The sequence below is a fragment of the Salmo salar genome, chromosome ssa09, assembly GCF_905237065.1.
Source record: "Salmo salar chromosome ssa09, Ssal_v3.1, whole genome shotgun sequence".
NCBI classification, from domain to species: domain Eukaryota; kingdom Metazoa; phylum Chordata; class Actinopteri; order Salmoniformes; family Salmonidae; genus Salmo; species Salmo salar.
Window position 1 is genome coordinate 107,564,942 of NC_059450.1, and position 13,973 is coordinate 107,578,914.

Consider the following 13,973-nt stretch of genomic DNA (forward strand, 5'->3'; position numbering starts at 1 on the left):
TGTGAGCTTCTGTGGCCTACCACTTTGCGGCTGAGCCGCTGTTGCTCCTAGACGTTTCCACTTCACAATAACATCCCTTACAGTTGACAAACTGACATGTTGGAAAGGTGGCATCCTGTGACGGTACCACATTGAAAATTACTGAGATCTTCAGTAAGGGCATTCTACTGCCAATGTTTGTCTATAGAGATGAATGACTGTGTGTTCGATTTTTATACACTTGTCAGCCACGGGTGTGGCTAAAATAGCCAAATCCACTAATTTGAAGGAGTGTCCACATACTTTTGGTGATGTAGTGTAGATTGAGTAGTATCTTGCAGTACGTAGGTTACACTGACACACACCCCACACACATACACACACCACACACACACACACACATACACACCACACACCACACACACACACACACACACACACACACACACACACACTCTGTGATTATTGTCAACTGAAAGTCTGAAAGTGACATCAAAGCATTCCTCAGGACTGGAACTATCACTCAGTGACACACTAATCACATTACAGTTACACTCCCAATATAAACTTAAGCACTGCTAACAAACACACACACACACACACACACACAACACCAATAAAGTACACAAAGAGTAGCACAGAGAGAGAGAAAGAGATCACCATGGAAACGGAAAGCCACTATTCTATTTTTAGCCTCATTTAGTTCCTCTCATGGTTGTTAACCTATAGGAACCTTACAGGAAACAGAACACATTGGTTATGGTAATTAGCTGTTCCCTCCTCCTCCTATAGGAACCTTACAGGAAACAGAACACATTGGTTATGGTAATTAGCTGTTCCCTCCTCCTCCTATAGGAACCTTACAGGAAACAGAACACATTGGTTATGGTAATTAGCTGTTCCCTCCTCCTCCTATAGTAACCTTACAGGAAACAGAACACATTAGTTATGGTAATTAGCTGTTCCCTCCTCCTCCTATAGGAACCTTACAGGAAGCAGAACACATTGGTTATGGTAATGAGCTGTTCCCTCCTCCTCCTATAGGAACCTTACAGGAAACAGAACACATTGGTTATGGTAATTAGCTGTTCCCTCCTCCTCCTATTGGAACCTTACAGGAAACAGAACACATTGGTTATGGTAATTTGCTGTTCCCTCCTCCTCCTATAGGAACCTTACAGGAAACAGAACACATTGGTTTATGGTAATTAACTGTTCGCTTTTTCTCCAATGGGAACATTACAGAAGACAAAACACACATCTCATCTCTTCCTGACTCAATGTCCTCTCATCTCCTTCTGATGCAATGTCCTCTTAACTAATTTCCTGACAATGTCCTCTCATCTCATCTTCTCATGACTCAATGTCCTCTCCTCTCATCTCATCTTCTCCTGACTGAATATCCTCTCGTCTCATCTCCTCCTGACTAAATGTCCTCTCACCTCCTCCTTACTCAATGTCCTTTCATCTCATCTCTTCCTGACTCAATGTCCTGTTATCTTATCCTGACTCAATTTCCATTAATCTCATCTCTTCCTGACTCAATGTCCTCTCATCTCATCTCCTCCTGACTCAATGTCCTCTCATCTCCTCCTGACTCAATGTCCTCTCATCTCATCTCCTCCTGACTCAATGTCCTCTCATCTCATCTCCCCCTGACTCAATGTTCTCTCATCGCATCTCCTCCTGACTCAATGTCCTCTCATCTCATCTCCTCATGACTCAATGTCTTCTCATCTCCTCCTGACTCATTATCCTCTCACCTCCTCCTGACTCATTGTCCTCTCATCTCCTCCTAACTCATTATCCTCTCGTCTCCTCCTGACTCATTATCCTCTCGTCTCCTCCTGACTCATTATCCTCTCATCTCCTCCTGACTCATTATCCTCTCATCTCCTCCTGACTCATTATCCTCTCACCTCATCTCCTGCTGACTAAATGTCCTTTCATTTCATTCCCTCCTAACTCAATGGCCCATTAAGCATGTCTAGAGATATCCCTTATTGGGACAGTGGTCACCGTCTTCTGTTTTGTGGGATGTGAGGCCACATGAATGCTCTTTCCCATGAGACGCGTCTTGAACGTTAATATCTTAAATTCTCAAAACACGCTAACCACGTTTTGGCTAAGACCTATTTGACATTAAGGGGATGGTCTCTTGGAAACATTCCTTGCACATCACAGGAACATTCCTATCTTAAGGTTATTTAATGACCTAATGCATTCTTTAAAGTAGTGGGAACATGTGTTGTTAGCTGGGTGATGATTGCAGATGTAACTGTGATGGTTGAGTCAAACAGGCTGGCATGATGATGAATATTGTTACCTGAGAGCTGAAGACTGATGTTGTCACCCTGTTGTTTTCTGTTCTGTCTGAATCTGTCTGAAGACTGATGTTGTCTCTGTTGTTTTCTGTTCTGTCTGAATCTGTCTAAAGGCTGATGTTGTCTCTCTGTTCTGTCTGAATCTATCTGAAGACTGATGTTGTCTCCCTGTTGTTTTTGTTCTGTCTAAATCTGTCCGAAGACTGATGTTGTCTCTCTGTTCTGTCTGAATCTGTCTGAAGACTGATGTCTCTCTGTTGTTTTCTGTTCTGTCTGAAGACTGATGTTGTTTCCCTTTTTTCTTTCTTTGATCTTCTGAAGACTTTCTTCTTCTGTCTGAATCTGTCTGAAATATTTCTTTTTTTTTTGTTCTAGACTGATTTTCTCTCTTTGTTTGTTCTTCTGAAATATGTTTCTCTTTGTTTTCTTCTTCTGTCTGAAGACTGATGATGTCTCTCTGTTCTGTCTGAATCTATCTGAAGACTGATGTTGTCTCTCTGTTGTTTCCTGTTCTGTCAGAATGTGTCCTTCTGGTTACTGATTCTGAGACTGTTGTTTCTGTTCTGTCCCCCAGGAGTGTTGTGTCAGCAGAGAGGAGACCTGAGGCTGTGTGGTGGAGCCATCCATGTTGCCGTTCTCCCTTTATCTCTACCTCCATCCTATTCTCCTCCCCTCTTCCTCCTCTTCCTCCACCTGCTGCAGAGATTGGCCCAGCTCCCAGTCTCTCCTCACAGCTCCCTCTCCCCTCCCCCCCTGCAGTCGTGCATTTCTGAGTCCCTGCCCTTGCCCCTGCCTCCCCCTGCCCTGCCTCCCACCTGCCCTGCCTCCCCCCTGCCCCTGCCAGAACCCTGTCTGAACCCTGCTCTTGCCTCCCCCTGCCTGACCCCTGACTGCCCCCTGCCTGTGCCTCACCCCTGCCTGAACCCTGCTTTTGTCTGCCCCTGCCTGACCCCTGCCTCACCCCCCCCCCACCATGATGGAGTTGGGGGATGTGTCCTATCTGACAGAGGAGTGTCTTCTACAGGCCACGCCCACCTGCCTTGGGTGCTTCATCGAGACCCGGGACCCTGCCCCTATCCATGACCCCACTCCTATCCATGACCCCGGCCCCACGACTCCCGACCTTGACCGCGAGGTGGGGCTGGTAAGCCACCAGGACTTGGAGGCCACTTCCTGCCCTATCTCTGACATCAGCAGCATCAATATGCCATGTCTGAGCCAGGCTGGAGAGGTCATGAAGGTCCTCGAGGAGCCGCTCCTGTCAGACCAGCTTCTCAGCTTCTCCATGACCAAAACCTGCCACGCCACCGCCCTCGCTACCGCTAACGACAAGACAGGAGACAACAGAGAGAAGAGAGAGGCAGAGGATCCCACGACCAAGAATCTGTATGAGGGCCTCCTATTGGACAAAGTGAATGTGGAGGAAATGCTGCTATTGGACAAGGTCCCCGGGGAGGAAGTGTTGCTATTGGACAAAGTGAACGGGGAGGAGGTGCTGCTATTGGACAAGGTCCCCGGGGAGGAAGTGTTGCTATTGGACAAAGTGAACGGGGAGGGGGTGCTGCTATTGGACAAGGTCCCCGGGGAGGAAGTGTTGCTATTGGACAAGGTGAACAGAGAGGAGGTCCTCTTATTGGACAAAGTGAAAGTGGAGGAGGTGCTGCTATCGGACAAGGTCAGCAGTGAGGAGGTCCTTCTGGCCAATGCGGGTCAGGACTGGGGTTACTTCGAGTCGTTTATCAGTGAGTCCAAGATGGAGCTGTTGGACCTGTGTTCTAAGACCGACCTGTCAGTCAACCTGTTCTCCGAGGACGACGTTGACAACCTGTTTGACGACGACGACGAGGACTCAGCTCTGAGCAGCGACATGTGTTCTCTAAAGATCCGCTACGAATCCTTCCAGGACAACATGAGAGAGAAGACCAACGTTCTGCAGGAGGACACACAGTTTAACTTCTTCCCCTCTGTCCTGGTCAACTGTGCCAAGAGGGAGGATGGAGGAGGAGGAAGGGGGAGGAGGACAAGGGAGGAGGGTAAAGCTGAGGAGCTGAGCCTAGTGGTGGGGGAGGAGGGTGGGAAGGTGGGGGATGAGGGGGGAGGTGTTAGCCCCCTAGTGGGGTCTCAGGGGTCCCAGGGTTCACCCCTCTCCTCCCCCTCCTCTGTCAACTACCTGCTGGAGTTCAGAAACCCTGCCGAGGAGTACGCGGAGTACAGCGACGACTCCTCCTGCACCTTCTCGGACACCCTGCAGGAGTCGCAGCAGGAGGCGCAGCCGGGCCAGAGGAGGGGAGGAGGAGGAGGAGGAAGTGTGCCCCAGGGTTCCAGGAGACTCCTCAGCCCCTCTAATCCTCTGAACTACGGCCTGCGCTCCAAAAGGAAGGTCCGCTACAGTGACGACTACCTATACGAAGTCGACTCCATCGGCAGCCACGAGAAGACCGAGAGAATCGCCATGGAGAAGAGAGAGAAGGTTCCGGCGGGACAGAGGGAGGAGGATGTGGACTGGTGCCCCAAGAAGAGATGGAAATTCTCCCAGAATGAGCCGCCAGTCATCATCAAGTACATAATCATCAACCGCTTCAAAGGGCAGAGACACATGTCTGTGAATCTGGGCAGGCTGGACCCTGCCGGGGACGCTGCCGTGAGCCTGGACGCCGCCGCGGAGAGCCACTACTCCTCTCTGTCTCCACTGAAAGACTTCTGGCAGGAGAGGAGGAGGGAGGAGCAGCTGCGGCTGGCGTCCAGAGATAAACAGCATCTGAACAGGCGCCGTCACCGCCAACGCCCTTTTAGTTCCATGCACCCCAAACGGAAATACAAGATAGCCAACAGGCTGTGTGTCCAGAGGATCCCCCAGACAGACGAGGGATCAGCAGCAGCACAGGACTTGGGTTCTACCCCCTCTGTCTCTGATCAGGCTGTTACTACAGAGGAGGGGGGAGGGGGAAGAGCAACGTTAGAACCACAGAACATCACACACACCGGAACAGCCAAGAGGAGCCGCACCCAGGAGAGAGAGGAGAGGGATGGGAGGAGGATGGGAGGAGGGAAAACAGGGAGGATAAGAAAATTCAAGAGCCAAGCCAGGCTGAGCAGTAACAAGACAATGAAAGAGGGAGGAGCAGGTAGAAGAGCGGAGGGGGGGAGCGTGATGAATGGAGCGGCGGATGCCTGTACTGCTGCTGATGCTGGGGTGTTAACCAACCAGGAGCCTGCTGGCAGCATAAGAGTGGCAGACATCAGCTCTAACACACCCAGTCCCACTTTCTCCTCCCTGGATCCCACCAACCAGCAGACATTCCCCTTCACCTCCTCCTCCTGCGTCTCCTCCTCTTGCTCCTCTGACCAAGCTGTACCTTCTGGGGAGAGGGAGGAAGGGGTGTCAGTGATCCCAGGGGGGTACCTGCAGACCCTACTAGATGCCTCAGACTCCTCCAGAGGGGCAGGTATCACCTACTACCCCCAGCAGCCTCCCAGCCAGCACTATCCCCTGGGTCTCTCTCTAGAGGAGAAACAGACCCCCAGCCAGCACTATCCCCTGGGTCTCTCTCTAGAGGAGAAACAGACCCCCAGGCAGAACTATCCCCTGGGTCTCTCTCTAGAGGAGAAACAGTTTGCCTCCCTGCAGCTAGTCCAGAGCTGTGTCCTCTCCCCTCCCTCCGAGCCAGAGCTCCAACAATCCCACCAAAACTGTCCCAGCTTCCCCCCCTCCATGTGGAACCACCAGCCCCATCTCTGCCCCAGCTACCCCCACAGCCAGGGGGGCTTCGGCCCCAACACCACTCTCCTCTCCAGCGGGTTCCTGCCCTTGTCGGACGGCCTGCCTGGGTCTCGGTCAGGGTCTGGGTCGGACTACAGCCAGCAGGGATCAGAGACTGACAGACTGCTGTACGAGAAGAGTTACCTTGTAGAGGATGACGGGATGGGGCTGCAGCCAGGGTCGGGGGTGGAGCTACAGGAGCTGCAGGTGTGTCAGTCAGTTGTCGGTCTGGGGCAGGTGCAGTACCAGAGAGGCTCTCTCTGTTCAGACCATGGATGTCTAATCAGCTATGACTCTGTGGGCTCCTTGTCTGCCTGCTCCTCCAATTATAGCTCTCAGAGCCTCCAGTCCTGCAGCTGTAGGGAACAGCGTGAGGTAGGAGGGGAGACGGAGGAGAGGAGAGACAGCTACCTGCAGCACTGCAGCCCCACGGTGTTGTTCCAAGAGAGCCTGGAGAACATGGGTCACCCCATCACCCCCCTCAGAGAGTCCTCAGACCTCCTCGACATCTCCAACTTCACACCCGACAAGTTCAGACACTCCTCCCTGTCCGAGCTGTCGCCCCCGGAGACCCCCAACCTCTCCCCCCAGGTGACGGTGTGGGAGATGAGGACAGGAGGCAAAGCCCCGGAGTACCAGGATCATGTGACAGGATGTGACATCAGCAGGGAGGCGAAGTGGAACTGTGACATCATGCAGCAGGCGGAGCAACACGGGGTGGAGGGGCGGCAGTTCCAGATTCACCCCTCATTCAACGGAGAGGGGGAGGAGCAGGGGGGAAAGAACACCCGCTCTAAGAGGAAAGCAGGTTATAAACAGGCTACAGCAGGGGGACAGCAGGGGCCTAAGAAAGGCCGGGCCCCCAGAGCATCCAAGACAGAGAAGGTGAAGATGCCTAGACAGAGCCGCTCCTCTACGAAGATCAAAGCCATGCTGGAGGGGATGGCTGCCAAGGGCCAGGCGCAGGCAGGGGGGAACCTTCAGCCCCACAGCCACGGTAGCACTGGGGACTGGTCTGGTAGCAGCACCGGGCCTAGGGGCTGGTCGGAAGGGAACACCAGCCTGGGGGAAGGGGAGGAGCAGCACGAGTTTGAGGAGCCATCTAACATCCTCTCCAACATTGTGTCCGGCATGGCGGAGGTCCAGAGGTTCATGATGGAGTCCATGGAGCCTCTGTGGGACCCGCTGGAGGGCGGCCTGACGCCTGACGCCAACAGCCTCAACATGAAGACCCTCCACATCCTCCAGGGGAGGGGGGGCAAGAAGGGAGCAGGCTCCGTGGGGGTCGGACGGGGCAGGAAGGCCAAGTGCAAGGTGGGAAAGAACCAGGCAAAGTTTAACACCTCCCACCCCATCTTCCCCCAGCTCGCTCTGGGCTGCAACATGTTCGACAAACCCATCTCTATTAGCCCAGGCCCCGCGCACAAAAAACTGTATCGTCACAAGACCAGTGCCAAGTTCCCAAACATGGAGACTGTGAAGGGCAAGCGAGGGGGAGCGGAGAGGAACCCAAACAAGGACTTGGCTCTCATGGCCTCTTTTGAGAAACTGAGGTAATATTTTGTTATCTGCTGCTGTTGCCCTACCACCCCCACTCCCAACCCCCCTCCTCCTCATCCTCCCAACCCCCTCACTACCTGCTCAGCCCCCCTTCCTCCTTCTACCCCCTCTCTCCCTCCACTACCTGCTCAGCCCCCCTTCCTCCTCCCACCCCCCTATCTCCCTCCACTACCTGCTCAGTCCCCCTTCCTCCTCCCACCCCCTCTCTTCCTCCACTACCTGCTCAGACCCCCTTCCTCCTCCCATCCCCCTATCTCCCTCCACTACCTGCTCAGCCCCCCTTCCTCCTCCCAACCCCTCTCTCCCTCCACTACCTGCTCAGCCCCCCTTCCTCCTCCCACCCCCCTGTCTCCCTCCACTACCTGCTCAGACCCCCCTCCCCCCCACTACCTGCTCAGTGCCCCCCTCTTCCCCCCAGCACCACTGATGCTGCAATGCTAGAGCTGCATGATGACTACATTACCCAGACTCCCCCACTTCCTTTTGCATGAGAAACACTCTTGTAGTTCTTCTTTACAAACTACGTGTTGAGTGATTGTGTCCAGCTTTATTGAGATTTGAAACAAACTACCATGGCTGTTTGTTTCTGCTTTGTTTTTTCTTTCCTGGTTGTTTCAGTTTTTGTCAGAAAAAATATGAAGCCTTTAATACAGTTTTATCTTTTCGTGGGAACTTTATTTTGTTTGTGTATTATTTCAGTGAACTTTGCTGGACTGAGTTGTGTATTATCTCAGTGAACCTTGCTAGGCTGAGTTGTGTATTATCTCAGTGAACCTTGCTAGGCTGAGTTGTGTATTATCTCAGTGAACCTTGCTGGACTGAGTTGTGTATTATCTCAGTGAACCTTGCTAGGCTGAGTCGTGTATTTTCTCAGTGAACCTTGCTAGGCTGAGTTGTGTATTTTCTCCCTTCCTTCAGAAGGGAGATAAATAAATGCTTTCAGTGACCTTCAACCCCCCCCCCCGCCCCTCTGTTTTGTAGGCAGAATATGGCCATCTTGTTGTCGCTGTCCGTCAGATAGACACTGCCTGGCTCAGTTCAAGAGGAAAAACTACAACTCCCCCCATAACACCCCTCTCTCTTCTGAGCCCCTCCCCTTGTATAAACCCAAGACATCTTCAACACAAGATGGGACCATTTTTGTATCGATTACATATCAAATTAGCATTTTGTCTTAATTTTCTTATTTTTGTTTGGAATGAGCTTGTAATTCTCCTGTCCTTTACTGTTTAGTTTCTCCTGGAGTTTTAAAAAGGAGCTGGTCATTCTAAAGAGACATTTATAGATGTTCACAGTGCTCCGTCCACTATCAGAGTATTTTTGTCTATGTTGTTGTACAGCTCCATGCACTATCTGCAAAAGAAAATCATATTTATTTTAATCTTCAAAATCAATGTGCCAAAAGGTAAAGATGACCTCTTATATATGCTGAACAAAAATATAAACGCAACATGCAATAATTTCAAATATTTTACTGAGTTACAGTTCAAATAAGGAAATCAGTCAATTGAAATCGATTCATCAGGCCCTAATCTATGGATTTCTCATGACTGGGCAGGGGCGCCACCATGGATGGGCCTGGGAAGGCATAGGCCCACCCACTTTGGAGCCATGCCCAGCCAATCAGAATAAGATTATCCCACAGAAGGGTTGTATGATCCCCACAGACATCTGTGGCATTTTGTTGTGTGAACTGCACATTTTAGGGTGGCCTTTTATTGTCCCCAGCACAAGGTGCACCTGTGTAATGATCATGCTATTTAATCAGCTTCTTGATATGCCACAACTGTCAGGTGGATGGATTATTTTGGCAAAGGAGAAATGCTCACTGTCAGGGATGTAAACAAATGTGTGCACAAAATGTAGAGTAATAAGCTTTTTTGTGCGTATGGAAAATTTCTGGGATCTTTTATTTCAGCTCATGAAACATGGGATCAACACTTTACATGTTGCATTTATATTTTTGCTCAGTGTAGAATACAGAGACTATAGAGTATAGATATATAGAATACAGAAACTATAGAGTATAGATGTATAGAATACAGAGCGGATATTGGCTGTTTAGTTTTCTTTATCCATTGTGTATATCAAATGCTCTGGTTGCTGGCTGCTCACAGAGGTAATCATGTCAGACAGACAGCAGAGTGCTTCATTCCATTGTCATGTATCAGGACGTTCAAGGTGTTGTACTACTGACAGCAGTGAGTAGCGCTGCAGCCATGCATCGATGCAGAGGGCATGACCTCATCACATTACACTGGCACCTTTTAAGTTGGTAAAAAAAAAACTGGGATATACACTAGTAGAAATCAATGAAAGCATTTCCAGCAGCTACGACTCCTATTGCCATTCCATATGACATGTTAAAGGGGGTCAGCTCCACTTCATTCTACCGTTCCATATGACATGTTAAAGGGGGTCAGCTCCACTTCATTCTACCATTTCATATGAGATGTTAAAGGGGGTCAGCACCACTTCATTCTACCATTCCATATGACATGTTAAAGGGGGTCAGCTCCACTTCATTCTACCATTCCATATGAGATGTTAAAGGGGGTCCGCACCACTTCAGTCTACCATTCCATATGACATGTTAAAGGGGGTCAGCTCCACTTCATTCTACCATTCCATATGACATGTTAAAGGGGGTCAGCTCCACTTCATTCTACCATTCCATATGAGATGTTAAAGGGGGTCCGCACCACTTCAGTCTACCATTCCATATGACATGTTAAAGGGGGTCAGCTCCACTTCATTCTACCATTCCATATGAGATGTTAAAGGGGGTCAGCTCCACTTCATTCTACCATTCCATTTGAGATGTTAAAGGGGGTCTGCTCCACTTCATTCTACCATTCCATATGAGATGTTAAAGGGGGTCAGCAACACTTCATTCTACCATTTATTACATTATGTTGCGTTGTATTTGACTCTTAAACATTCTCAGACACTGGATGAGTCCTAAATGGCACGCTATTCCCTATATAGCCCAATGGCCCTGGTCAAAAGTAGTGCACTATATAAGTATTAGGTTGTAATCACATATAGTTACCTCCACTTCACTGTCAGATATAAACCTTGGAGCTTTTTATTTGTGTACATGTATTGAAAGCAGTAACTCCCCTCAGTGTGCTCTGAACATTTCAGAACTGCACGACCAATCTTATTGTTTAAATAGCTTCTGAAGTTTCATAATTGAATGTTTGTTAATGGTAAAATATGGCAGGGTGTTTTTCCATTTCCTGAAAGTTTCTGTTTTGGAGATAAGAGGTTTTCATTCATTGGACAGCAATGTGCTATGCCAGAGAGATGGGATTTATTTCTGACATATGAGCTCTTTGCTGAGTCTGTTAGTAGTGAGATCAGATCACTTCCTTCCTGTCACAGTGATCACGTTATCAGGTTGTCACGCCCTGACCATAGAGAGCCTTTTTTATTCTCTATTTTGGTTAGGTCGGGGTGTGACTTGGGGGGGTGTTCCTATCTAGGTTGTCTAGTTCTATGTTGGCCTGGTATGGTTCCCAATCAGAGGCAGCTGTTTATCATTGTCTCTGATTGGGGATCATATTTAGGCAGCCATTTCCCCACTGGTTTTTGTGGGATCTTGTTTCTGTGTAGTTGCCTTGAGCTTCACGTATCGTTTATTCTTTTATTGTTTTTTGTTTGGTTCTCTGATAATAAAAAGATGTTGAACCGATTCCACACTGCGCTTTGGTCTGAGTATGATTACAACGACGATTGTGACAGGTTGGATGGTTTTAATGTTAATGACACCTTTATGAACACAGAAGAAGTGATCACATTATCAGGTTGGATGGTTTTAATGTTATTTAATGACGCTGTTATGGACAGAAGAAGCTCTGTCCGTCCCAGTGTCTCTCTGTGGGTGGTCTGCGTCACAAATGGCCCTCAGCCTGTTCTCTATAGTGCACTACTTCTGACCAGGGCCCATAGGACCTTGGTAGTATACAGGGAACAGGGTGCCATTTGGGACATTGCCTCTGTTACTCAAGACCATTCAGACTAATTACCTTCTCCTCTATGGAGTCATTAGCTGCCATTACACCTCGTTGAGAACGTTCAGAAATCACTCTCTAAATGGAACCTGGTTCGTATTTATATCTATTGGTTAGATTCTCTGGAAAGCAGAAACAACGTCCCAGTTAAATCATCATCTCTCTGTTTCTCTATAACTCTCTGGATGATGTAGCTTCAACCCTGTTTCTGGAGAGTTACCGTCCTGTAGGTTATTCCTAGGTTATTCCTCCAACTCTAATCTAGCAGGAACGACCCTGATGTAACTATTACAGAAGGGTACTCCTTAAATCTGTACATCAAATGTACGCCTTAAATCTACACAAGACAGATAGGTTAACAAGATAGTTAACTAACAGTAGAGACCCCCACCCTCTCTCTCTATCTTTCTCTCTCTCTCTCGTTCTCTCTTTGTCTCTCTCTTCATCTCTTTGTCTGTGTTTACAAAAATTTACTGAAGTTTACATGACGGAATATATGTCATTGCGATCCATTCTTTCAGTGATTTTCCCTGTCCTTGACTGATACATAAACTACTGATACATAAACTATAGTGATGCCGAAATCTTGGTAAATACCCAATAAATTACTGGGAGTTTAAATATGGAGTGTGCGACTCTCTTTATTTTGAGAGTTTAAAGTTTTAAAGTTTATTCGACACCAAATCATTTTTCTGGGTGTTCGCCAGCTCATGTTTTTTTATTCTACTGATAAATAAATGAACATATACAGATCTGAGTCACTTATCCAGTCTGATAAGAACTGTTTTAAGCCTAGTGCTGAGAAAGATAGGTAACTAACTAGCCTGAAGTAGAGGCAGACTCTGTATGACAGACAGACAGCTGGTGTTTATGTCATCTGCAGAACACTGCACTATACTGTATGTCATTACAATCCATTGGGTCATTGATTTCCCATTTCTTTAGAAACAACTTGTATATTTGAGGAACTGGTAAACAAACAAATTAACACATCCAGATAGAGATGTGAATCTCTTTCTCTTCTGTCCCTCCCCCTCTCTGTCCCTCCCCCTCTTTCTATCTCTCTCTCTCTGTCTCTGTCTCTCTTTCGCTCTCTCTTTCTCTCTCTCTCTCTCTCTCTCTGTCTCTGTCTCTCTCGTTCTCTCTCTCTGTCTCTCTCTCTCTCTCTCTCTCTCTTTCCTCTTTCTCTCCTCCCCCCTCTCTCTGTCAGATAGTTGGAGAGTTATCGTCAACACACTGTGACAAAACAAACTACTTTGCTTCGCATGATCACATGGTCCACCTGATTGATATTACGGTACATGTGATATTGGGAATTGATTACTTCACATGCTGCCGGAAACTTCATCAAGCATAATCAAATTCCCTATATCCTTCTCTCTCTCCTCTTTCTCTCTCTAATCTCTCTCTCTTTGTCTGCCCCTTCTCTCTCCCTCTACCACTCTCTAATCTCTCTCTCTCTCTCTCTCCCTCTACCACTCTCTAATCTCTCTCTCTCTCTTTGTCTGCCCCTTCTCTCTCCCTCTACCTCTCTCTTTGTATGCCCCTTCTCTCTCCCTCGCCCTCTCTCTTTGTCTGCCCCTTCCCTCTACCTCGCTCTTTGCTCTCTTTTCTCTCTCTCTCTTTGTCTGCCCCTTCCCTCTACCTCGCTCTTTGCTTTCAATGCTCTCTTTTCTCGCACTCTCTTTGTCTGCCCCTTCCCTCTACCTCGCTCTTTGCTTTCTTTGCTCTCTTTTCTCGCTCTCTCTTTGTCTGCCCCTTCCCTCTACCTCGCTCTTTGCTCTCTCTCTCTCTTTGTCTGTGTCTGCCCCTTCCCTCTACCTCGCTCTTTGCACTCTCTCTCTCTTTGTCTGTGTCTGCCCCCCGTCTCTCTGCCCCCCGTCCGTCTCTCTCTCTCTCTCTGCCCCCCGTCTCTCTGCCCCCCGTCTCTCTCTCTCTCTCTCTGCCCCCCGTCTCTCTGCCCCCCGTCTCTCTCTCTCTCTCTGCCCCCCGTCTCTCTGCCCCCCGTCTCTCTCTCTCTCTCTGCCCCCCCGTCTCTCTCTCTCTCTCTGCCCCCGTCTCTCTCTCTCTCTCTCTGCCCCCCGTCTCTCTGCCCCCGTCTCTCTCTCTCTCTCTCTCTCTCTCTCTCTCTCTCTCTCTCTCTCTCTCTCTCTCTCTCTCTCTCTCTCTCATACAGTAGGAGCAGGTGAAATAGCTATACCAGGTATACAGTATGAGCAGGTATGCCAGCTATAGCAGAAGGTGAAACAGTTTTGCCAGGTATAGGAGCAGGTGAACCAGCTATGCCAGGTATACAGTAGGAGCAGGTGAAACAGCTATGCCAGGTTTAAAGTA

The 13,973-nt window shown here is 48.9% G+C and overlaps 1 protein-coding gene across 1 annotated transcript; it reads left to right on the forward strand.

Annotated features, from left to right (window-relative positions):
* The first annotated feature begins 3,278 nt into the window (after nt 1–3,278).
* On the forward strand, nt 3,279–11,321 carry LOC106612319 (neurite extension and migration factor). The gene is made up of 2 exons (XM_014213365.2): nt 3,279–7,616; nt 8,605–11,321. The coding sequence occupies exons 1-2, from the start codon at nt 3,280–3,282 to the stop codon at nt 8,642–8,644; spliced, it is 4,377 nt and encodes a 1,458-aa protein (XP_014068840.2). The 5' UTR covers nt 3,279; the 3' UTR covers nt 8,645–11,321.
* Nucleotides 11,322–13,973: the final 2,652 nt, after the last annotated feature.

Coding starts and splice junctions, on each gene's coding strand:
- LOC106612319 (XM_014213365.2), top strand. CDS start 3,280: ATGGAGTTGGGGGATGTGTCCTATCTGACAGAGGAGTGTCTTCTACAG. Junction 7,617..8,604: donor GCCTCTTTTGAGAAACTGAG/GTAATATTTTGT, acceptor TCTGTTTTGTAG/GCAGAATATGGCCATCTTGT.